Here is a 26,776-nt window from a genome sequence, read left to right on the forward strand (position 1 = left end):
TCACAGGCAAAGGACCTAGAACAATGACTGTGGAAAACGGATTTCTATTTAAAAAAGAGCCGTTTAAAGAGCCAAAAGAGCCGGCTCTTTATGGTGAGCGGAGCCAAATGAGCTGGATCACCAAAGAGCCGAACCTCCCATCACTAGTTCCCTGAGCAATGCCGACAGCTATTGGTCCGGCGCACACGTGACGTCACGTCAGTAAAAAAGCACGGGAAGTTTCGATAACGGCGTTCCGTTTCCAACACTACAAGACGGAACTCGTTTCGCTAAAGCAGACGTTGACTACAACGGTTCGGTTCACTTCAACACACAGCAACGAGGCACGTGGGGCGTAAGCGAAGCCTCGTAATAGGTCAATTGCCTTACGATGTTAACCAATCATCAGACTCTACGTCACTGGCAGAATGAGCCAATCAGGTGTGAGGCGCGGAAAATGTACGTCATTGCGCTAAACCAATCAGCAACGCCATCTCGCAGCCAGTAGTCGTCATGTTGGCTAGTGATGGGAAGTTCGGCTCTTTTTGGTGATCCGGCTCATTTGGCTCTGCTCACCATAAAGAGCCGGCTCTTTAAACGGCTCTTTTTTTAAATAGAAATCCGTTTTCCACAGTCCTTGTTCTAGGTCTTTGCCTGTGAAGTGAGGGCCTCATTCTCCTCCTCCTCCCCCCCGCCCCCCGCGGGTGACGCGGTGTGGACTGTTATTCAGCATTGCTGCTTCCTCAGATTGTCAGCTCTTGTGATCAGGCCCCGGCTCCTCCTCGGTTGTAGTCTTACCATGTATTGTGTCATTTTTTGTTAATGTCCTTTGTGAATTAGTAAGTGCTGTGATATGTGTTGGTGCACCTGATGCATCCTGATCCTGATGCAAACACAGGTCCGTGCATCCCTATGTTAAGTATAGGGATCTAATCTGGATCAGGATTGCTACACATCACAACGCACCGTACCAAAACACTAGTGGGCTGCATCATACCATGCTGGGGGGGCTATATACCATGCTGGGCTGTATCATACCATGCTGGGGGGGCTATATACAATGATGGGGGGCTATATACCATGCTGGCCTGTATTATACCATGCTGGGGGGGGGGGCTATATACCATGCTGGGCTGTATTATACCATGCTAGGGGGCTATATACCATGCTGGCCTGTATTATACCATGCTGGGGGGGCTATATACCAAGCTGTGCTGTATTATACCATGCTAGGGGGCTATATACCAAGCTGTGCTGTATTATACCATGCTAGGGGGCTATATACAATGATGGGGGGCTATATACCATGCTGGGCTGTATTATACCATGCTGGGGGGGGCTATATACCATGCTGGGCTGTATTATACCATGCTAGGGGGCTATATACAATGATGGGGGGCTATATACCATGCTGGCCTGTATTATACCATGCTGGGGGGGCTATATACCAAGCTATGCTGTATTATACCATGCTAGGGGGCTATATACAATGATGGGGGGCTATATACCATGCTGGGCTGTATTATACCATGCTGGGGGGGGCTATATACCAAGCTGTGCTGTATTATACCATGCTAGGGGGCTATATACCAAGCTGTGCTGTATTATACCATGCTAGGGGGCTATATACAATGATGGGGGGCTATATACCATGCTGGGCTGTATTATACCATGCTGGGGGGGCTATATACCAAGCTGTGCTGTATTATACCATGCTAGGGGGCTATATACCAAGCTGTGCTGTATTATACCATGCTAGGGGGCTATATACAATGATGGGGGGCTATATACCATGCTGGGCTGTATTATACCATGCTGGGGGGGCTATATACCAAGCTGTGCTGTATTATACCATGCTAGGGGGCTATATCACACATCAGGGACAGTTTTGGTCAACAACCCCCAGAGCCCTTCCTCCCGACTTCCCAGCCCTCCACCTTCAAAACCAACTTCTCCACCATTACAGAAGATCGACTCTCCACTCTACTCTCAAGATCACATCTCACCACCTGTGCACTCGACCCGATCCCATCCCACTTCATCCCAAACCTCACCACAGTCTTCATCCCAACCCTAACCCATCTCTTCAACCTATCACTAACAACTGGTGTTTTCCCCTCAAGCTTTAAACATGCCTCCATCACACCTATCCTCAAAAAGCCCTCTCTTGACCCATCCTCTGTATCTAGCTATCGCCCTATATCACTTCTCCCCTATGCCTCCAAGCTACTGGAACAACACGTCTACCTTGAACTGTCCTCCCATCTCTCTTCTTGCTCCCTCTTCGACCGCTTACAATCTGGCTTCCGGTCACACCACTCCACTGAAACAGCCCTTACTAAGGTCACCAATGACCTCTTAACTGCCAAGAGCAAGCGACACTACTCTGTCCTCCTCCTCCTGGACCTGTCGGCTGCCTTTGACACAGTGGACCATTCCCTATTATTACAGACCCTCTCATCCCTCGGCATCACAGACTTGGCCCTCTCCTGGATCTCATCATACCTAACAGACCGGACATTCAGCGTCTCCCACTCACACACCACCTCCTCACCTCGCCCCCTTATCTGTCGGAGTCCCACAAGGTTCAGTCCTTGGGCCCCTGCTGTTCTCTATTTACACCTTTGGCCTGGGACAGCTCATAGAATCTCATGGCTTTCAGTATCATCTTTATGCTGATGACACACAGATCTACATCTCTGGACCAGATATCACCTCCCTACTAACCAGAATCCCTCAATGTCTGTCCACTATTTCATCCTTCTCCACTAGATATCTGAAACTCAACATGGACAAAACAGAATTCATCATCTTTCCCCCATCTCACGCGACCCCCCCTACGAACCTATCAATTACAGTAAATGACTGCCCATTCTCCCTAGTCCCACAAGCTCGCTGCCTCGGAGTAATCCTTGACGCTGATCTCTCCTTCAAACCACATATCCAAACCCTTTCCACTTCATGCCGACTTCAACTCAAAAATATTTCACGCATCCGTTCATTCCTCACCCAAGAATCTGCAAAAACCCTAGTCCATGCCCTCATCATCTCTCGCCTTGACTACTGCAACCTCATGCTCTGTGGCCTCCCCTCAAACACTCTCGCACCCCTCCAATCTATTCTAAACTCTGCTGCCCGACTAATCCACCTGTCCCCCCGCTATTCCCCAGCTTCTCCCCTCTGTCAATCCCTTCACTGGCTCCCAATTGCCCAGAGACTCCATTACAAAACCCTAACCATGACATACAAAGCCATCCACAACTTGTCTCCTCCATACATCTGTGACCTCGTCTCCCGGTACTTTCCTGCACGCAACCTCCGATCCTCACAAGATCTCCTTCTCTACTCCCCTCATCTCCTCTTCCCACAATCGCATACAAGATTTCTCTCGCGCATCACCCCTACTCTGGAACTCTCTACCACATCATATCAGACTCTCACCTACCATCGAAACCTTCAAAAAGAGCCTGAAGACCCACCTCTTCCGACAAGCCTATAACCTGCAGTAACCACCGATCGACCAAACCGCTGCACGACCAGCTCTACCCTCGCCTACTGTATTACCACCCATCCCTTGAAGATTGTGAGCCCTTGCGGGCAGGGTCCTCTCTCCTCCTGTACCAGTTATGACTTGTATTGTTTAAGATTATTGTACTTGTTTTTATGTATACCCCTCCTCACATGTAAAGCGCCATGGAATAAATGGCGCTATAACAATAAATAATAATAATAATAATAATAATAATAATATACAATGATGGGGGGCTATATACCATGCTGGCCTGTATTATACCATGCTGGGGGGGGCTATATACCATGCTGGGCTGTATTATACCATGCTAGGGGGCTATATACAATGATGGGGGGCTATATACCATGCTGGCCTGTATTATACCATGCTGGGGGGGCTATATACCAAGCTGTGCTGTATTATACCATGCTAGGGGGCTATATACCAAGCTGTGCTGTATTATACCATGCTAGGGGGCTATATACAATGATGGGGGGCTATATACCATGCTGGGCTGTATTATACCATGCTGGGGGGGCTATATACCAAGCTGCGCTGTATTATACCATGCTAGGGGGCTATATACAATGATGGGGGGCTATATACCATGCTGGGCTGTATTATACCATGCTGGGGGGCTATATACCATGCTGGCGGGGCTATATACCATGCTGGGCTGTATCGTACCATGCTGGGGGGGGCTATATACCATGCTGGGCTGTATTATACCATGCTGGGGGGGAACTATATACCATGCTGGGCTGTATCGTACCATGCTGGGGGGGGGCTATATACCATGCTGGGCTGTAGTATACCATGCTGGGGGGGCTATATACCATGCTGGGCTGTATTATACCATGCTGGGGGGGCTATATACCATGCTGGGCTGTATTATACCATGCTGGGGGGAACTATATACCATGCTGGCGGGGCTATATATCATGCTGGGCTGTATCGTACCATGCTGGGGGGGGCTATATACCATGCTGGGCTGTATTATACCATGCTGGGGGGGAACTATATACCATGCTGGGCTGTATCGTACCATGCTGGGGGGGGCTATATACCATGCTGGGCTGTAGTATACCATGCTGGGGGGGCTATATACCATGCTGGGCTGTATTATACCATGCTGGGGGGGCTATATACCATGCTGGGGGGGCTATATACCATGCTGGGGGGGCTATATACCATGCTGGGGGGGCTATATACCATGCTGGGCTGTATTATACCATGCTGGGGGGCTATATACCATGCTGGGCTGTATCATACCATGCTGGGGGGGCTATATACCATGGTGGGTTGTATACCATGTGTTGCTGGGCTATAACACAGCTGCATAGTGTTTATACCATGGGGGTACATTTTACATTATATTCTATAAGGGGAGGCTGTGTTATATAATATGGGGGGGCTGTATTATATTTATTATATTCTATGGGGGCTGCATTATATCCTATGAGGGGGTTGCCATATATTCTATGGAGGGGCTGCATTAACGCACAGCTCATTGCAGATGATGATGATGACAATGTGCTGCGTTCCTCCTCTTAGTCACACACCATATACGCCATGGAGGAACTGGCAGGATATATTTGGGACTGAAGGGTTAACTCACGTGCATTTATTCACATCTCCTCCTCTCCTGACCGCTCCTCCCCCCAGATGAGTCACAGTCAGGATTCACTGCTTCCAGGCGCCAGAAAAAAAAAAACGGCTCATTCACCCTGCAGAGCCGGCTCATTTCGTTCACAGCAGGGAGCCGGCTCTTTGTATCGGATCGTTCACGAACGACACATGACTAATGTTGGCTCCGCCCCGGGCACATTCCTACCGGAAGTGGCGGCGTTTCCTGGAGACCGGTGACAGGCGGAGGCCCCAGCTACAGGTGACTGCTGCAAACGGTGATCCGCAGTGGGAGTGAGCTACTCACGGCTACATGGGCCTTTATATGACGGCGGTTGTCGCCTGGGTCGCTGATGACGTTCGCTCACAGTGATGCGTTTTCTCGGTTGGGTTGAGTGAGCAATATGGCTGCTTCCTGCTCCATTGTGTGAGCGCAGCACAGTCCCAGAGCGCTCGGCCTATGGCAGCCGCGTTATGTGCTGTGCAGTAGTCGGCATTCTGTTCTCTGGAAGCAGCCATTCATGGTATCGCCCCACAATCCGCCTGATAGCACGCTGGAATGTATGTAATCGTGCACACGTAGCGTCCCAGGATAACACGCAGATGCATCTTAGATGTGATCACTGTCCATTGACGTTAACCCTTAATGGGAATCTGTTTGTTTACCTCCATATGGGAGCAGCATAGTATAGGGACAGAGACCCTGATTCCAGCAATGTGTCACTTACTGGGCTAAAATCGCTGTTTTCTCCGCTACAGATCTAGCAGTGCTCTGAGTGCTGAGCTCAGTATATCTCTGATCACACCACTGATCGGCCGCTCTCTGCCCATGTACAGTGTGCGCAAACAGCTGCCAATCAGTGGTGGGGGCGGGGTTATGCTGAGCTCATGAATATGGAGGACTACACGGCACTAGTCCCCAGATGATGTAACATTCCAGAATCTGGAGAAACTAAGGAGATGCTCAGGTCCGCTCTATGGACCAGCCCTGTTTGATGAATGACCGAAGTACTTTTTTAATAATAATCCCATCACTATAGAACTTGTCCGGAGATGTATTTTCTTCCCCTCCAGCAGTTTTGCTTTTGTTGTTTTACATTTATCATAAAATGCAAAATATCAAGTTAGCATTCCTGTATGGTTCGATATGAATGCTGCAATACCGAATGTGTAGGTTTTTCTAATTTCTTTTGTTTTACTTTTGGTAATTTAAGGCTGTGTGCACACGATGCAGATTTGCAGCGGATTTTACCGCGCAGAAACGCTGCATATCCGCATTGTGATGTACAGTACCTTTAAAATGAATGGAAAAAAAAAACGCTGTGCAGACGCTGCAGATTTTTCCGCGCGGTTTTCCTGCGGTACAAAATCCGCAGCATGTTACTTCTTTTGTGCGGTTTTCTATCTCCCCTGTCACCAAATCCGCAGGGGGAAAACCGCACAAAAACCGCATGAAAACCGCGTGAAAAATGCAGGTCATTTGACCTGCGGTTTTCTTCCATTCTGCACGGAAAAATCCGCAGGGCTCAAAACTCCGTCTGCACTCAGCCTAAAGTGTTTTATGGGAAACAAAAAGGCATCTTTGTGTCACATATTTCTCCCCCCTCTGATCTAGCCATTCCAGCGCTTGATTTTATGCTATACGTCGTTTTTATGGGCTACTATTTTGGAGTACATATGATTTATTGACTTTTTTTTTTACGGGTAGGGGGGATTGTGAAGGAAGAAAAAAGGTATCATTTTGTTGTGGTATGCAGTAGTGTATGATTTTGATTTTTGATCCATAGTTTGTGGCTGTTGTGACTACAGTAAATAAGATCATCAACCTCTCGTGACCGGATAACCCCTTTCAATATGTGAAATTCAACTCTGTGGGCCCTAGGACCTTGTTAGTATGGATACTTTACTATTGTGGTCTAGACAAATAAAAAAAGAAACAGGCATCCCTTTCTACTCTCACAGATCTTCCAATATAAAGTCCTAGGGGTACGTTCCCATGATCGGGAAGAGGCAGCGTTACAGTCAAGCAGGTAAATCCGCATGCGTTCACTGACCCGTGCGGATTCACAACATCCAATACATTCTATTGTTGAAATTTCAGGCGTCTCCCCCCGAGAAATTGACATGCTGCGGCTCCTAGACAGACCTGCTCCGCCTGTCATTTTCTGTGGGTGATCCGCAGGTGCACGGAGGCGCACAGTGGACATGGGATTTCTAGAATCCCATCCACTATGCTGTAACATTTGGCCGTGGCCTTTTTAACACTTCATAAATACGCAACGTCAAAACCACAGCAATTCCTGCCAGTGGGCACGTGCCCTAATAGAGAACCGCAATGTATGTCTCAAAATATCAGTATATTGCCTATATAGACGGCTGGAGCCCTGTTAAAAGGTTTAAAGGTCAATTCCAGGAATATAAATTGATGGTTTGTGCTTACAATGTCCATATGTCCTCCTCCTGGTCAAACCTTTTTAAAGGTGGTTTCCTAGGAATTTTGCAATCTTTATTAATGGCATCAACTTATATCCGACCCTTATTGAATTCCTAGAACAACAATGCCCCTTTACCCAGAGAGCAGCTGTGCCTTACATGTGGTAATACATGGGAATGTTGGACTGCTGCTGCATGTGTTACAATACATTGCAAGCTGCTCATTGCGCTTCACTGTCAATCCCAACAGCCAACTTCTTTTTTGGCTCAGGCTTCAGTCCCTCCAGTTTTTAATTAAATGTGAATTTTAGCTCCATTCTGATCATATATCTAGTGATGAGCGAACGTGCTCAGATAAAGTGTAAGGTTAGTTTCGCACTAGCGTTTATTCGACGCAGCGCACGGCGCCGCTAAGCCCCGCCCCCTGCCGGCTCCCTGCCCGCCCCATCTGGTCATCACCGCCTACTATCGCACATGGACGCTTGCGATCTGCGCACCCTATCTTTAGCATAGGATGCGCTGGCCGTGCGCTAGTAGGATTTTGGCGTGCGCTGCGCACTTTTGAAGGTGCGCCGAACGCAGCATGTTGCATTTCGGCGCGCACGGCGCACCTTCAAAAGTGCGCAGCGCACGCCAAAATCCTACTAGCGCACGGCCAGGGCACGATCTGCGCACCCTATTCTAAAGATAGGGTGCGCAGATCACAAGCGTCCATGCGCGATAGTAGGCGGTGATGACCGGATGGGGCGGGCAGGGAGCCGGGAGGGGGCAGGGCTTAGCGGCGGCCGTGCGCTGCATCGAATAAACGCTAGTGTGAAACTAGCCTTATTCGAGCATGCTCGGGTGTTACCTGAGTATCTTGGGTGTGCCCGGATAATATGTTCGAGTCCCTACAGCAGAGGACAGGAGGGTGTGAAGACTGAGGAGACAGACTGATGTCGAGGTTGACACTGACCCATATTGAACAGTGTGCCACGTATTGCAATACATGCAAGTTTCAAATTGAAGACTGGTAAGAATTTGTAACTAAAAAATTTTTTTCTTTTTCGCATAATATATGTAATAAAATGTGATGGGGTGGGGGTGGTCTAAATGTCAAAAATGAGATCTGCAAAAAGAGTGACTTTATGTTTAGCAATAATGTACTTTACAGGGAAACATGCACATCTCAGTAGCTTGATCACCATTGGCTCCAGCAGGCGAAGCCACAATGATCAGCCCACAACCGGGAAGACTCCACAGTGAAAGGTGTATTTTGATGGTGGAAGCCTTTCTGATGGTCCACACAGGTGCAGCACAATGCTTCTCCTCCAATGGGTGCAAGAAACAAACGGAGGAGACAAGTTGTGGATGGCTTTGTATGTCATGGTTAGGGTTTTGTAATGGAGTCTCTGGGCAATTGGGAGCCAGTGAAGGGATTGACAGAGGGGAGAAGCTGGGGAATAGCGGGGGGACAGGTGGATTAGTCGGGCAGCAGAGTTTAGAATAGATTGGAGGGGTGCGAGAGTGTTTGAGGGGAGGCCACAGAGCATGAGGTTGCAGTAGTCAAGGCGAGAGATGATGAGGGCATGGACTAGGGTTTTTGCAGATTCTTGGGTGAGGAATGAACGGATGCGTGAAATATTTTTGAGTTGAAGTCGGCAGGAAGTGGAAAGGGTTTGGATATGTGGTTTGAAGGAGAGATCAGCGTCAAGGATTACTCCGAGGCAGCGAGCTTGTGGGACTGGGGAGAGTGGGCAGTCATTTACTGTAATTGATAGGTTCGTAGGGGGGGTCACGTGAGATGGGGGAAAGATGATGAATTCTGTTTTGTCCATGTTGAGTTTCAGATATCTAGTGGAGAAGAAGGATGAAATAGTGGACAGACATTGAGGGATTCTGGTTAGTAGGGAGGTGATATCTGGTCCAGAGATGTAGATCTGTGTGTCATCAGCATAAAGATGATACTGAAAGCCATGAGATTCTATGAGCTGTCCCAGGCCAAAGGTGTAAATAGAGAACAGCAGGGGCCCAAGGACTGAACCTTGTGGGACTCCGACAGATAAGGGGGCGAGGTGAGGAGGTGGTGTGTGAGTGGGAGACGCTGAATGTCCGGTCTGTTAGGTATGATGAGATCCAGGAGAGGGCCAAGTCTGTGATGCCGAGGGATGAGAGGGTCTGTAATAATAGGGAATGGTCCACTGTGTCAAAGGCAGCCGACAGGTCCAGGAGGAGGAGGACAGAGTAGTGTCGCTTGCTCTTGGCAGTTAAGAGGTCATTGGTGACCTTAGTAAGGGCAGTTTCAGTGGAGTGGTGTGACCGGAAGCCAGATTGTAAGCGGTCGAAGAGGGAGCAAGAAGAGAGATGGGAGGACAGTTCAAGGTAGACGTGTTGTTCCAGTAGCTTGGAGGCGTATGGGAGAAGTGATATAGGGCGATAGCTAGATACAGAGGATGGGTCAAGAGAGGGCTTTTTGAGGATAGGTGTGATGGAGGCATGTTTAAAGCTTGAGGGGAAAACACCAGTTGTTAGTGATAGGTTGAAGAGATGGGTTAGGGTTGGGATGAAGACTGTGGTGAGGTTTGGGATGAAGTGGGATGGGATCGGGTCGAGTGCACAGGTGGTGAGATGTGATCTTGAGAGTAGAGTGGAGAGTCGATCTTCTGTAATGGTGGAGAAGTTGGTTTTGAAGGTGGAGGGCTGGGAAGTCGGGAGGAAGGGCTCTGGGGGTTGTTGACCAAAACTGTCCCTGATGTTATCAATTTTCTGCTTGCTTAATAGTTGATCATTAAAATAACAAGTGAAAATTCAAAATAGCCTACTGGCATAAAATGCCAAATCACTGCTCAAAAGCACGGTATATTACATACAAAACATATAAACCATGCGTACATTTCTCTGGATTCTATTTTTACATTTCTTTTATATGTAATATACGGTGTTTTTGATCAGTGATTTGTTCTTTTATGCCTGCAGGCTATTTTAAATTTTCACTTGTTATAAATGATTAAATATTAAACTATTTGCTAATAAGACTGAGAGCCGGCACATACATTCATTTTCTATACTCCAGTTATTACACAGGTGGGAATCTGTGGTTACAGGAACGTCTCCCAGTTTCCATTTGCATGTAAAAATGTATTTTTGTCTTCTAGGATGAATGTTGGGGTGGCGCATAGTGAGGTGAATCCCAATACACGGGTGCTGAATAGTCGAGGGATATGGCTGGCCTACATCATTCTTGTAGGATTTCTTCACATCATCCTTTTGAGCTTTCCCTTCTTCAGCGTTCCTGTGGTCTGGACCCTGACTAATGTTATTCACAATCTGGTAAGTTGCATAGCGTAGTCATAGTGTGAGTAATCTCTATATATAAAAATGAATGTGTATCACCAACCAATCACGAAGCATCTTTCATTTCACCAGAGCTGTTAAAAAGAAGTTGAGCTGTGATTGGTTGCTATGAGCAACAGTTTTCCTTGCAACCAATCACTAAGCATCTCTCATTTCACCAGAGCTGGTTAAAAGAAGCTGAGCTGTGATTGGTTGCTATTAGCAGGTTTTCCCACTTGACAACACCTCAGCAGACACTGACATGGTGGGAGAAATCTAGCATCCCTGGGAACATAAGCTCCCAGCCATTGTCTGCCCCCAGAAAGGAGCAGAGAGCACATGACAGAAATGAATCCCCCCCCTCCCGTGCCAATATACCCATCACACATCCTCCATCCCATAGGCGCATCTTCCGTCTTAAAGGGTCATTGGTATGTACGTCAGAGCAAATCCATCCAGCACTTTGGTTCTGACCCCAGGCCTCTCTTAAAGGGATCCCCGGTATGGAAGTTAGGACCGTTCCACTCAGCTTTGTGGTTCTGACCCCAGGGTCTTTTAAAGGGATCATTAGTATGGAATTTAGGGCAAATCCACTCTGCGCTTTGGTACTGACCCCAGGCCTTTCTTAAAGGGATCTCCGGTATGGAAGTCAGGGCAATTGCCTTCAAATGCTCTGGTACTGACCCCAGGCTCTCTTAAAGGGATCTCCTGTATGGAAGTTAGGGCAAATCCCTCAGCACTCTGATTCTGACCACAGGGTTCAATTAAAGGGATCATTGGCATGCAAGTCAGGGCAAATACACTCAGCGCTCTGGTTCTGATCCCAGGCTCTCTTAAAGGGATTTCTGCTATAGAAGTTAGGGCAAATCCACTCAGCACTGTGGTTTTGACCCAAGTCCCCTCTTAAAGGGATCCTTGGTCCCGAAGTGAGGGCAGATCCACTCTGCGCTTTGTTACTGGCCCAAGGCCTCTCTTAAAGGGATCTTCGGTATGGAAGTTAGGGTAAATCCCTCAGCGCTGATTCTCACCCCAGGCTTCTATTAAAGGGATCATTGGTATGGAAGTCAGGGCAAATCCACTCAGCGCTCTGGTTATGACGCCAGGTCTCTCTTAAAGGGATCCCCAGTATGGAAGATAGGACCGTTCCACTCAGCGCTCTGGTTCTGACCCCAGGCTGATGGGATGATGTGGGATATTAGTGGTAGTTGTCCGGTGTCTCTGGCTGATGTGGGATATTAGGGGTAGTAGTCCGGTAGCTCTGGCTGATGGGATGATGTGGGATATTTGGAGTAGCAGTCCAGTAGCTCTGGCTGATGGGATGATGTGGGATATTAGGAGTAGCAGTCCGGTGGCTCTGGCTGATGGGACGATGTGGGATATTAGGGGTAGTTGTCCAGTGGCTCTGGCTGACGGGATGATGTGGGATATTATGGGTAGTAGTCCGGTAGCTCTGGCTGACGGGATGATGTGGGATATTATAGTGAATGTGGCTATGCAGAGTGGGCGGGGCTCTACACTCAGCTTTATATAGATATATATATATATCATTATAATTTGTTATAACTAATCGTAGTTAGTTACTATGCCCGGGCAGCGCCAGGCTCTTCAGCTAGTATAGAAATATATTTGAATTCAAATTTGAAATGTTGTCATACATGAACCATGCATACACTGCATGTGAACTTAAACCGGGCTTATACATTAGATGACTGTCAGCCAAACGATGCTTTGGCCAGTTGTCTGTTAGACCAGGGTTCCCCAACTCCAGTCCTCAAGGCCCACCAACAGATCATGTTTTCAGGATTTCCTTAGTATTGCTCAAGTGATAATTGCTTCACCTGTGCAATACAAAGGGAATCCTGAAAACATGATCTGTTGGTGGGCTTTGAGGACTGGAGTTGGGGAACCCTGTGTTAGACAGCCATTTATGTACAAGAAAAAAAAAACAGCCATCTCTACCCTGTACAAGAGCACTCCTGTGTTCTGTATGACAAAGCCATCAACCTACATGTCTGGTGACCGTTTATCTCCTGGGGAACAAAGCTATTGGCAATTCAGAGTCAGACATACCCTATTTACATCTGCTCGACGATCAGTTCCCTAAGGCCCCATACACAGATTGTCTATCAAACTCATCAATATCGGCAGGTTCAGCCAATCTTTGTCAAAGGTGTATATGGAGGGGGAGCGCACTAGGTCCTAAGTCAGTTTATTGGCTGCGTTAGGCTTTGCCTCAGAAACTCCTACACTCCACTTTTTTTTTAAAAAAAAAAGGTGTTAGAATTGGCCGCAGCTTAAAGGTGAACCAAAAAAATTTACAACATTTCAAACTGGTTTATACCAAACTCATCGTGGATATGTAGCCTTAGGGTACGTGCCTATGATCAGGAATAGCAGCGTTTTGGATGCAGCTAACCTGCACTGTGTCCAAAAATCTGCATTCAGTGATACAAGCACATTGGATAGGATTTTGTCAATTATCTGCTGCGGAAATGCGAAAATATGCTATTTCCTGATCGTTGGCAGGTACCCTTTGGGTGAACTATCTAAACTCAGTTGTAGACATTCTGGGATAATAAGGGAGTAGCACTGTGTTATAAATGTTCATATAGTGTATATGGCTCAAGTATAATCTCCTTTTCTGTGACTTACACTACAGGTCATGTACCTGTTCCTGCACACAGTGAAAGGCACCCCATTTGAAACCCCTGATCAGGGTAAAGCTCGACTCCTTACTCATTGGGAGCAGATGGACTATGGCCTCCAATTTACTTCTTCTCGCAAGTTTCTCACTATAACGCCGATTGTTTTGTAAGTATTCACAACACATTATATTTCTGACTTTTCCTCCCTTGCCAAGTAAACAATTACAATTCTTTAAATGCCCTTTATTATGTTTTGTATATCAGCCAATTCAAAATTGGTATTTTGCAGTTTTAGATCTGGATTTCATGACATGTTGGCCATATTGTCATTCCATCACAAGACCACAGCAGGGAATTGCCACCACTATAGTGTCACATCAATATGGAAATGACCTGTTGTGTATGGACATAGCCTAAGGGCTATGATTCATAGACTTGTCGCTGTTTAAACCTATTAGAATTGTAAACCTTGCCTGAATATTGTAATTTATGTAATCCTCCTTTGGAGACACACTGAATGGAGTATGCAACATGATTATACAGCTGGTTTCACATCCTTCGTGGAGCAGGTTCTGCAGGTTCTGTATGGTAATTGTTACTGTGGCAGACCATGTTTTTTAACAGCTTTTAGTGGACACTTTCAGCTGAACTAAGCTGGTGTTTCATAAGAAATAGTCCTGATTAATTACATATTCCAAATTTATAGAAGATAACCCTTGAAGGATATGGACACCCTTTGGTTTCTACAGTGTCTGTAGAATGAGTTATCAGTCACATCAGTGAGTAGATTCTGATGGTACGTAGGCTTGGTAACCTTTATCCTCTAAACTGTTTTTCTCCTGTGCCTCATTGGGGGACACAGGACCATGGGTGTTATGCTGCTTGCCACTAGGACACTAAGTGAACACAGAAAAAAGTTAACTCCTCCTCTACAGTATACACCCTCTCGCTGGCTGAAATTTCCCCAGTTCTTGCTTAGTGTCTGTAGGAGGCACTTGGGTCTGGCTTCAGACCCCACCGTTTTTATTTTCCATTTTTGAATTTTTTCTGTAAATTTTTATTTTTTAATTAACGGAGTGAAGGGGGCGGCGGATTCCTTTCAAGGGTCTGCTCTCCCCCGAACCAACTACAGGCGAGAAGGTGGAGTATACCTCCCCGTACCCTCTCCTGCGACGACTGGGGCATACCTGATTCTTTTGGGCGACGGTTCCTTCATGGTCCCGATCTCCCCGCACGGATAAGAGGGCAAGCGAACGGAGAATACTTGAGGAGCGCTTCGGATGCCCTGAATCAGCCCCATGGCCTGTCCATCCCCCTGCCTATAGGGAGGATCGATTGAGGTATACCCCTTTAAGAAATCTCCGGCTCTGCTGCATCGCCCGGGAGGATGAGATCTGCAGGCTGGGTCCTGGACAGCCTGCGTGAGCACCGGATTGGAGGTATGGGGTCGGATCTTGGTCCCTGGGAGAAGCGCTGACCTAGTGTCTGCGGCGGTACCTTGGCGCCCCGTCGTGGCCCCCCGCTCTCCTTCACCCGGCGCTCCGCACGGGTAGGCACAGAAATTTAGTCCCCGGCTTTTCGGCCGACTAGGCCGCAATTTACATAGCGCCGCCCACCGTTAGCGCCGCCGCCCACATCCAACGCTTCTAGCTCTGTACGAGAAGCGCTTTGCCAGTCTCGGGGGGGGGGGGGAATGTCTTTTTCACCTCAGCCTGCTTTGTGATAGTTGCGGGGGTGCGTGCACTGACTGACAGCAACTGGCGACGCTGCAGGGCCACTGCTATTCCTCCTGGGGACACAGCATCTGGACCGTGGGTAAGCTGCATTTGCCTTCAGAAGAAAGCTTAACCCCTTCTATGCACATTCACATCATCTGCAGCCCAGGCTCTGCCTGTAACCCTTTCAGGGGCACTATGTCTCAATCTAAGGAGGCCAAAAGGGCTACTAAGAAGCACACTGCGTTCTTTACCTCTTGTGCCACTTGCAAGACTGCCTTGCCCAGTGCCCAAACTAATCCGTTATCCACGGATTGCGACCCGGCTTGTGCTCAAACGCCGTCGCTACCATCGGGCCTTCTGATTTTAGTCCCCCTGAGTGGGCTGCGTCCCTGTCACGGTCTGTGGAGTCACTGACCAAGGCTATAGACTCCCTCCGGGACTCCTCTTTAAGTCAAAACGTGCCTTCGCTAACCGAAGAGGGCTCTGGCGACGGCCGGGAACCGTCCACCAGCAGGGGCCGTACTCGTTCAAGGGATGGTCAGGTCTCTAGAAAGCGGACTCATGACGCGTCCCCCAGTCACCCTCGCACTTCAGCATCTGCGAGTTCTGTCTCTTTGCTCTCCCTCTCCCAATGTTCGCAGCGAACATTACTCTGAATACGAGTCTGACATGTCAGTACTTCAGAACCCCCCAAATGACCAAGAGTCGCTTGTTTCTCCTATAGAGTCAGTCAACAGGATTCTGAAGTTGGACGAGGAGAATATCCCCGCTCCGGAACACGTTGTATCTTTTAAAAAGACTAAACGTGTGCGCAGGGTATTTGCCAGCCATCCAGTTTAAAGGCATTGTCCAGAGACAGAAACAGCCACATAAACTGTTCTCAGGTCAAAAGCCTATTGAGGCTAAATACCCTTTTGCTCCAGAACTAATGAAGGACTGGTTACAGTCTCCTTCTGTGGATCCTCCTATATCGCGTCTTGCTTCCAAAACGCTCCTGTTTCTGAAGGTTCTTCAGTCAAAAACCCCTCTGATCATCAGATTGACTATCTTGCTCGCTCAGTTTTTGAAACTTCTGGAGTGGCACTCTTTCCATCTTTCGCGGCGATTTGGGTGGCTAAGGCTGTGGCCGCTGGGCAGAGGTGATAGTGACTGCTATCCAGGATATCAGTCGTCCCCCAGAGGCAGCCAGCGTCGCCAGTCAGTTCACGCAGAAGATTTTGTAGTGGGTGCTTCTTTAGATGCTGCCAATTGCGCTGCACAGGCAGCCGCAAATGCAGTCTCCATTAGAAGGGCCATGCCTGTGTCATGTCCGCCATGTCTGTTATGCCGCAAGTTGCCTGGAGCAGTGTGCACGCGCACCTTACCTCATGGCTGCACGCTATTGCTGGGTAACCATCCATCTCTGTCTGACTCTGCAATCCGCTGTATTCCTGGAAACCCCTGATCATGTGACCTTTCCTATGTGTCAGCCCTGCTCTTGTTCTGCAATCTGCTGTATTCCTGGAAACCCCTGATCATGTACCTTTCCTATGTGTCAGACCTGCTCTGGTTCTGCAATCCGCTGTATTCCTGGAACTCCTGATCATGTGATCTGCTCTATGGTTCTACCCAGGCTGTTCTAGTGATGCTCTCTATGATCCTGGAGGATCTGAACCCAAAGTCCCTCCCTGGTCTTGACCCTGAAGTACTGGTGCTATGGTGCTATATCAGACCGCCCCTCCCTATGGTCAGGGCCTGAGTATTGTGTTGCTTCCCTGCATGGCTGCTGGGTCGCTCCCTGTATTCTGTGCCCCTGCACTCTGCCCTGTCGTGCGTCTCAGCACACGCTCCGTGCTTGTACTCCGTCTCTTATCCTGTGCCTTGTCTTATGTTTGTCCGTTGTGCCATGTTTCGTCCTTGTCCTGCTTGGAATTGTTGTCCTTCCGTTGTTCTCTGCCTTGCCTGGTTCTGCCAAGTCTTGCCTTCGCTATGCTCTGCCTTGTGTTCCTTCCTATGTTCTCGGTCTTTGCTTGTTCTGCCTCGCTCTCTACCTATGGTGCTCTGTAGTGCCTCCTGGCACACGCACCATTCCTCCTCTCTTGCCTTTTGTGCTCTCTTGCACATTTCTATGTCTAGTCCCAAGGCCCTGCCTTGGCCCGGCTCTGGGCTTCGGCCTACGCTCCGCTGCTAGCTCTGTTCCGTTCTGACCTGATTCTGTGTTTCTGCTTATGTTCCGCTCCATGTTCCGTATTCTGTCTAGCTCTGCCTTGTTTCTTGCTTTGCCTTGTCTTGTTGCTTCGTGTGCTCTTTGCATGCGCCTGGCCTTCCTAGCCTCCTGCTTGTGACTCAGCCGTGCCCGCCTGTTTGTGCCTCAGCCGTGCTCGTCTGTCAGTGACAGCTGTGTCGCCTGCTATGCCTCAGCTGGGTTCGTTGGAGTCTTGCCCGCCTGTCAGTGCTGCAGACCGATCAGCTAGTCAGTGCTCTCTGTGCTTCCTTGCACTTCACGCTGTTTCTGCACTGTGCTCTACGTGCTTTCTATAGCACGCGCAGGTCCTCGCCTGCCCCTTGGCATACCTCCCCCGTGTTTCTGTACAATACATGCAGGCCTTGCCATGTACCCTGTCGTGCCCTCTTGCACGTACAGGCCCTAACCCTGTTCTCGAACCCTGTCCCTGGCGTGTCCCACTACATGCGCAGGCCTCCGTCCTTGTACCTCTCCCTGGCGTGCCCTCTGCACGCACAGGCCTCCGTCCTTGTACCTGCCCCTGGCGTGTCCCTCTGCACGTGCAGACCTCCGTCCTTGTACCTGTCCCTGGCGTGTTCCTCTCACGCGCAGGCCTCCGTCCTTGTACCTGACCCTGGCGTGTTCTGGCACGCACCCTGCCTCGTATCCTGGTTTATCTGCCGGATTCCCGAAGCCTGCCGACCGCTGTCAGAGGTCCGGAACCAGATGCCTACATTCTGATGTCTGGATCCTGTCAGTCCTTGCCAGTCATCCGGAGTCCGATGCCTTCGCACCCGCCTTGGACCCTAGTGTGTCTTCTTGCACGCACTCTGCCTTGGACTCTGGCGTGTCTCCGAGCACGCACCTTGTCTTGGACTCTAGCGTGTCCTAGCACGCATCCCTCCTAGGAACTCTGGTGTGATCCCTAACACGTACCCGGCCCTGGACTCCGGTATGTTTTCTGCACGTGTTATGTCTGGAACATTTGGCGTGCCCTTGCACGCACCTTGCCGTGTTTCACCGTTTTGTGCCCTGCATCTGATGCTCTGTTTTTTGCCTCACCGTTTGTGCGCTGCATCTGATTCTCTGTTTTGTCTTGTATCTGATTAAAGTGTGTAACCACGTTTGCTGAAGAAACTGTGACCTCACTTATGTTTCATATCCTGTTCGTCCTGTTGCCAGACACTCAATAGTGTCTCCCTGAGCCGGCCGTCTGGTCCAGCTGCCGTGGTGGCTCGCCCCCTTGGTCTTGCCCCTGACACTCCCTGTACAGGGGGTGGGTTCTCACTAGGTCAGCTCGCCCTAGGTGGGTGGGTGCATGCAGCGGCCCAGAGGGTCCACTCTAAGAAGAAAAACGACTCGGCGTAAGCTGACGCTCGTCACAATGGCTCCACGACTGGCAGGCGGATTCCACTTCCAAAAGATCGTTGACTTCTCTGCCTTATCAAACCGGTCGTCTATTTGGAGAGAAACTGGATCAACTCATTTCTGACACTACCAGGGGAAGAGTAAATTTCTTCCCCAACAAAGGCCAGTGTGGCTGTTTCGGAATCAACAGCCGACTAGTTTTCGACCTTTTCGCAACAATTCCAGTTGGTCCTCCACAACCTTCTCTTCTGGATCAGGTCAGTCCCCGCGTGTAGACAGAGGTTCCCAGGTCTCATACAGACCTAACCGCTCTTGGAAACCCAGGCCAAGGGCATCTGGATCTAGGGGAACCAAATCCCATAGATCCTCTACATAATGACTTGTTGTGGTATCCGGCGGACACCGACAAAGTAGGCGGTCGTCTACTTTCAATCACCCAGACCTGGCTCGCGGTCGTCCACGACGAGTGGGTCAGGGAGCTGGTGTCCTCCAGATGCAAAATAGAATTTTCTCCCCTCCCCCGACAGGTTTTTTCCGGTCCTCACCTCCCAAGACAAAGACAACATCCTTCCTTCGGGCTGTTCATGCGCTGCAAAGGGACGGAGTCATCATTCCGGTCCCACAAGACGAAAGGTTCAAGGGCTTTAACTCAAACCTTTTTGTGGTTCCAAAGAAGGACGGTACGATGCATCCCATACTGGACATCAAGCTGTTAAATCAGTTTGTCAAGGTACAGTGATTCAGAATGGAATCTCTCCGTTCAGTCGTCGCCTCCAGGGAAAGTGGAGAGTGCCTAGCATCCTTTGATAAAGGATGCTTACCTTCACATCCCAATTTGTCCATCGCATCAGCAGTTCCTGCGCTTCGCAACTCAAGAAGAACACTTCCAGTTTGTTGTCTTGCCTTTCGTACTCGCCACCACCCCCAGAGTCTTTACCCAAGCGGCTGTCATGGCCATTCTTCACGCTCAGGGAGTGGTGGTACTTCCGTATCTGGACGACCTACTGATCAAGGGTCTGTCCCTTCCAGCCTGCGAGGAATCCGTAGACATCACAGTAAATACACTTTCTTGCCTCGGTTGGAAGATAAACTTCGAGAAGTCTTCTCTGGCATCGGCTCAGCATGTTTCCTTTTTGGGAATGATCTTGGACACTTCCCGCGGGTTGGTCAATCTCCCTCCAGAAAAGGCACGAGCCTTACAACAGGGAGCGTGGACTCTTTCCCGACCAGTTTCTCACTCCATACATTTCAGCATGAGGGTTCTCGGAAGGATGTTAGCAGCGACAGAAGTGGTCCCATTCTCAGTTTCATCTCCGCCCTTTACAACATGTGCTGCTGTTGACTTGGGACAAGAACCCATTCTCCCTGGACCATCGGTTCCTTCTGTCCCTGCGGGTCAGACAAACCCTAAGGTGGTGGACACTGAAATCCTCCCTGAATCAGGGAAGTCCTTTCTCCCAGTGCGATGGTTGGTGGTGACTACCAACACAAGTCTTCTTGGCTGGGGCGCGGTTTTTGCCACCACACGGCACAGGGTCGTTGTTCAATTCAAGAGTCACGTCTCCCCATCAACATCTTGGAGATACGAGCAATCAGATTAGCCCTACTGAGTTTCCACCATCTCCTCGCAGGTCACCCCGTCAGGATCCAATCCGACAACACTACGGCTGTGGCGTATATCAACCGTCAGGGGGGTACTCAGAGCAGGATGGCCATGCACAAAGTGAGTCACATCCTCCATTGGGCCAAGACCAACCATTTGCCCATCTCGGCAATCCACATCCCGGGGGTAGAAAATTGGGCGGCGGATTTTCTCAGTCGCCAGGGCCTTGCCTCAGGACAGTGGTCGCTCCATCTGGAAGTTTTTCAGCAGATTTGCCATCGCTGGGGGACTCCGGATGTGGATCTCATGGCCTCAAGACTAAACAACAAAGTTCCTCGATTCATTGCGCGATCCATGCACCATCGGAGCAGACGCCCTAGTTCTGCCATTGCACCGGTTTCGACTCCCTTTACATTTTTCCCCTCTTCCCTTGCTTCCAAGGGTCAAGAAAATCAGAGCAGAGGGGGTACCAGTGATCCTAGTCGCTCCAGATTGGCCGCGCCGGGCATAGTACGCATAACTAGTCCATCTTATCGCCAACGTTCCCTGGTGACTTTCAGATCGCATGGATGTACTCTCACAGGGACGGATTTACCACCAGAACGCTGGGGCCCTGTCTTTGACGGTGTGGCAGTTGAATCCTGGATTTTAGCCTAAGCTGGTTTCTCTCACGAGGTGATCTCCACCATGATTAGGGCTAGGAAGCCCGTGTCCATGCGTATTTATCACCGCACCTGAAGATCTTTTTCTCGTGGTGCAAGGACCATGGTCGATCCCCTTTGGTGCTCTCCATCCCTTCCATATTGGAATTCCTACAATCCAGACTAGAGTCAGGCCTCACGCTTAGCTCGCTCAAAGGCCAAATTTCAGCTTTGTCAGTTCTATTCCTACGCAAAATTGCCACCAAATTGCAGGTGAAGACGTTCATTCAGGGAGTTTCCCATGTGGCGCCTCCCTATAAAAGACCATTGGAATCATGGGACCTTTAACTTCGTTCTCGGAGCTTTACAGGAAGCCCCTTTTGAACCACTGCAGGACGTGCCACTAACTGATCTCTCTTGGAAGGTGATCTTTCTAGTGGCAATTACTTCAATCAGACGAGTTTCGGAATTGGCGGCCCTGTCCTGCCATCCTCTGTTCCTGAATTTTCATCAGGACAAGGCAGTTCTGAGGACGTCCCCGTCTTTCCTGCCTAAAGTCTTGTGTTCCTTTCATCTCAACGAGGAAATTGTTTTGCCTTCCTTCTGTCCGGCACCAGTTCATCGCGTTGAAAAGGCCCTCCACACCCTGGATGTGGTTAGGGCTCTTAGACGGTACAGCTTCGGTCCCAGTGCTGGCGGCAGTGGCGGGTTTTCATGCGAAAGTGAGTATGAGCCCTTAGACTAAGTCAGAGAACATAGTTTAGTGGCATCATTCTAGCACTGCAATAAAAACACTGGAGTGGTGCTCTAAAGAAAGAAACGGTCTACAAGCCCTGCCATCAGACTCGCTGTGATACAAATAGGCTCCAGAACTGTTAAATGGCATGGAGGTATGCATGCCCAAACTTTGCTCCATTCATTTTCTATAGAGTTGTAAGTATTTCCCCTGCACTTTGCTCAGCTTTCTCCTGCAGTCCCAAAGATAATGGAGTGGAGATTGAGCTTTTAGACCTTGGCCCCATTCAAGACTGGGCTCTGCAGAGCTATGTTCCCGGGTTCCAAAGTTTGTTCTTGGGATCTCTGGGTGTCCCAGCAGTCAGACCCAAAGTGATTAGTAAGTTACGGGATAACTCAAACTTGTATCATTGTCATGCAGTTGCAAGCTGGAGAACATGTTACTGCTGTTCTGTCAGCTCTCCACCACAATATTTTTTTTTTTTTTTTCATGGGGGTGACAAGGATGATTTTCAGGCTTTCATCAGCTGAAATAGTTGGCCCATCCGGCACCTTAGTGAACAGGGGCTGTGCTGAAAAATTGTTGGCCTGTATATAAAGGCTGTAATCTTGCAACCATTTAGAATTGAATATCAGCCTAAAGGCTCGGCCACTGTATGTACAGAAATATCTGAACTTATTCTAAACATATGGGACGGTGAGTGCATGGCCAGTCTAGGAAAGATCTTTCCTACTTTCATTTTACAGAATGTTATTGATGTGAGATCTTGAAGTAGAAATTGTCTAAGTGATCGATTCTTGTGTTTTCTCTCCTCCAGATACCTCCTTGCCAGCTTCTACACCAAATACGATGCTGTCCATTTCTTTATCAACACCTTGTCACTGCTCAGTGTCCTCCTTCCCAAACTCCCACAATTCCATGGAGTACGAATATTTGGGATAAATAAATACTGAAGTTGTCAGATGAGAATGCTGCCTGTCACACGATTCATGTTCTGCATGATCAAATATGGGGACATTATTCTCATTATGGAGCTGAAGAGACCAGGCTGTATGTTGTGTGAGAAGTTTCCCATCCTACATGTGTTTATACTGTGATGCTTCAAGATTCAGATAGGATAATCAAATAAGGATACACACAACTTATGGAAAAAAAAATGACAATTTGAGTGAGGGATGGGGGGGGGGCATTTAATTGGTTTAAATTAAGTAAACATAAGGGCACATGGTAATCTGTTCTGAAATACTGTGGTGCTCAAAGTAATGTATATGGACTGTGCTGCACCCACAGGAGAAATACCATTGCTGTACATCAGCAGTCCCTTATGTTAAGTATTAAATGTGTTTTCCCTTTTAATTTTCATTAAAATTAGTTTGGACCGCTTTGTTTTGCACAGTGATGTAAAGAATTTATGGAAATAAAGAAAAATCCAGAAAATGGCAGCAATGAGCACACGTTCCCATAACCAGGATGACATCTCATAGTCACTCCTGACATTATCACAAGATGACATTCTTGGTTAAGGCAGTGTTGGATATTAGGGCGTCATCTGATCAATATCTGCTGTTATAAATGCAGCGTGCTCCTATCCAAGCAATGGGCACATAGGGTGACACCCATGGGCTATTCATGTGTAGTGTTCTACTGTCAGTACCTTTTCATATACTAATGGTGTTCCTGATGCAGTACACCCAAGTGTAACTGTGAACGCTTCTCTGTATGGCTGTAGGTTAGTGAATATTGAATGCGGTCACATGAATTACACAGTTTAATGCTGTGCTCGTAGGGTACTGAGTATACATATCTAGTGAGCCTCATGTAGACGTTGCATTATTGGTTCAGCATCGTTCTAATTTCTTTGTTTTTTTTTTTTTAACAAGAAACCAGGATTGGATTTGTTTCTTGTTCACACTATACTGAGATCAGGTGGCTTTTTCCTGAAGTGTGTAAGTCTCATTACTCAGATCATAAGCTTAAGGCAGCATTACAACTAAATGGAAGACAATGCATGTCTTCTGTAACAGTTTTAGTGGAAAACCCCTTAAATAACAGTAATGTATGATATAGGTGATTAAGTAAAGTTCCTAAGGAACTACACAGTGTAGAAATCATAGCATATGTCAGAAAGAAGCAGGCTGGAGCTCACACAAATATATAGCCAGCTTTCTGAAATTCCATAGTTGTGTGGATCGCTGGCCCAGTTAGACCACATTATTTGACCCCCCTATCCAGCAGCATGCAAACAGCTGTAGCTTTGGTCATGGCAGGGAAAAAGTACAGATTCTACATGGACTATAAAATATGGACACTGGTGGCTTTACTTAGCTGCCCATGCAGAATCACTTCTTGTACAGTGCTCTGGATATTTTCTATGACTTTGGCAGCTACTTTAGACAATTAGTGATGAGAGAAAGTGCTCAATACTCTAGTTTGCATCGAGTGCTCGGGTATGCACCGCCTATCGAGGGTTCGCGAGTGACCTGCGTAGGCTGTATGCACACAAGCGTTTTTACCAGCAATAACGCTTAAAAGCATCCCATTCATTTTATTGCATTCTGCACTTTTTGTGCATATTGATGTTTTATTTTTCGGGGAAAAAAAACATGGTAAAAAATGCAGCATGCTCATTAATTTTGCGGGAAAATCTGCGTTTTTAGCTATTTTCTATGAGACTGGGGACGTGTAGAAAATACGAGCGTTTTCTGGAAAGGAGTCTGGTTTTCATGCAGAAATTTTCTGCATACGTGGGCACATAGCTTAAGTCTCTGCCCATGTTTTGAAACTGTTAGACACAAAAAAAAAAAAACATGTGTGGATTGTTTGTGTATGGCAGGCAATCTCCATGTTGTTTTTTTGGAGGGCTGTCTAACAGCGAAAAACATACAGGGCAGGAACTCAAGCACCCGATGCAAACTTGAGTAGCGAGCCCTGTCACTCATCACTAAAAATGTGTTCCAAGGAGCTGTTGAAAGAGAGAATATCTTTAAAAAAATAAAGTGTAAATTATGTTTGTAGCAAGCTTGAAATTTGTAGTTGCCATCAGTTAGGCTGGATTCACACTCCAGCTGCCTTACAGCAACACGCGCCACCAAACTGAAGTCAATTGGGTAGAAGCTTGGGGTCCAAGTGTTGTGGCCATCTTAAAGCAGTGTAATAATAGCCTCTCTCTGAAGTCACATCAATGAAACTTAGACTTGTGTTGGATTTGTATGTCCATTGCCCAAAACAGATGTCAGTTATGGGTTATCTGTCAGCACAGAATGACTGTTGAAACCAAGTACTGCCACTTGGTGCTTCACGGCAGGGTCTATCATTTATATACACCTTCCCACCTGCTTGGTTTCCCCTCTATCTCCACCCCTCTTTGATTGACAGCTCTGGCTTTATGGGGGCAGAGATCGAGGAGAAAACAAGCAGGTGTGAAGGTGTATATAAATGTTTGACTCCTCCATGGAGCACCACTCACGTGTACTTTGTTTCAACAGTCATTCTGTGCTGCCAGAGTCCCTTTAACTAGAAAAGTCTCTTCCAAATGACAGGTTTACATGTTGTAAGCAGTAAGAGGCAATACCAATAACAAAAAAAAAATCTAGGAGGAGATCAGACTAAAAATTTGCTTATGAAAATACAACACTAATCTAGAACTATTGCAAGTAACTAACCAAAATGAGGGCACAATATACATAGCGATTAGGCATCATCGAGCAGCTGCATGCAAAGTTAGGAGAAAATCTTTGTAGTAGGTTGCCCTTAGATACAGCACTTGGCAGAACTGGAGACCAAAGGTTTTACTTTTTTGTTGATTGTCACTTTAAGCTTGATCTGTGTGTGTTTATAATGTATATTTCAGAAATCATGTTCTGACATTGTATGCAAATAAATTCAAAACAGACAATAAGTGCAATGGATTTATCATTTTCTGCACACTGTGGGTATGCTCACACTGGAGTTCTTGTAAAGATTTGCAGGTTTTTGGTAGGTCTCATCCATACACTGCAGAAATGACCTGTGGTGACCATGCTAAATCTGCAGCATGGCAGTTTATGAACAAAAAAGAGACTTCAACAAATTGTTACCTGCAGCAATTGCTAAGGATCACTCAGTACATATCATGAAATAGAGAAGGCAGAAAAATAGAGACTTAATCAAGCCCGGCCGGCACAGAAATCTCTTCAGTCACCCCTTCATATAAACATGTTCTCAGTAAGAAGACTCCTTGGGCAGCAGCTCATTTTCCCCCAAGAACAAAAAGGACCAGACAGGTAAAACCAGTTGGATTTCAACTCTCTCCTCGGCGATTTCTTGCCAGGGAGTGTCTAGACAGAATTCCATGCACATTTGATTGACCGTTGGGCGTGAGACTTCAGTCTCTTTCACTGTTCAACCTTTCTCAGAAAAATTGATGAAACCCAAGACATTGAGCAAAATCACTGATGAAGCTAGGACTGTTTATTGTATGTGAAAAAAATAAAAATTGTCTCACTAAACCCTTTGGCTGCATTCACACAGTCGTTTTGGGATTTTTGGCTAAATTTAGGGCAAAAATCAGATGAGTTTCCCAGGGCTGTGGAGTCGGAGGCTTGGCTTAGGCCTGTTTCACACTTCCGTTTTTGTGTCCGCCAAACGGATCCGTTTCCGTTTTTTTGACGGAAACTGATGCAAACGGATCCGTTTTTTTAAAAAACGGATCCGTTTTTTTGACGGATCCGCGGTAACCGTAATGGAAGTCTATGGGACAAAAAAAAGGATCCTGCAAAAAATGGCGGATCCGTTTTTTTACGGAAAACAACGGATTTTGACGGATTTGAAAAAACGGAAGTGTGAAACAGGCCTTACCGACTCCACAGCCCTGGTATTTCACAAAAATGTCTTGAGAGTTTTTCATGATGGCATCTGAACGAATAATGGCTATAAATGTGCAGCTTAGCTGTGTGAATGCAGCCCAAGTGTTAACAAAGGAAAAGTATCCTCTACTACTAGGGACGCAGTCTTGTCTGGAGA

General features: G+C 47.7%; 1 protein-coding gene across 2 annotated transcripts; it reads left to right on the forward strand.

Moving 5' to 3' along the window:
* Nucleotides 1-5,223: 5,223 nt before the first annotated feature.
* On the forward strand, nt 5,224-25,673 carry ORMDL2 (ORMDL sphingolipid biosynthesis regulator 2). 2 transcript variants are annotated; one of them, XM_073552232.1, is made up of 4 exons: nt 5,224-5,378; nt 10,684-10,858; nt 13,521-13,672; nt 22,593-25,673. In XM_073552232.1, exons 2-4 carry the CDS (start codon nt 10,685-10,687, stop codon nt 22,726-22,728), a joined length of 462 nt encoding a protein of 153 aa, XP_073408333.1. In that variant the 5' UTR covers nt 5,224-5,378; nt 10,684; the 3' UTR covers nt 22,729-25,673. The 2 variants fall into 2 exon arrangements, with proteins under 2 accessions (XP_073408333.1, XP_073408332.1); XM_073552231.1 differs by lacking the exon at nt 5,224-5,378 and adding an exon at nt 5,552-5,677.
* The last annotated feature ends 1,103 nt before the right edge of the window (nt 25,674-26,776 follow it).

The sequence above is a fragment of the Dendrobates tinctorius genome, unplaced genomic scaffold (assembly GCF_039654945.1).
Source record: "Dendrobates tinctorius isolate UK_male_01 unplaced genomic scaffold, ASM3965494v1 ptg000187l, whole genome shotgun sequence".
Classification (NCBI taxonomy): domain Eukaryota; kingdom Metazoa; phylum Chordata; class Amphibia; order Anura; family Dendrobatidae; genus Dendrobates; species Dendrobates tinctorius.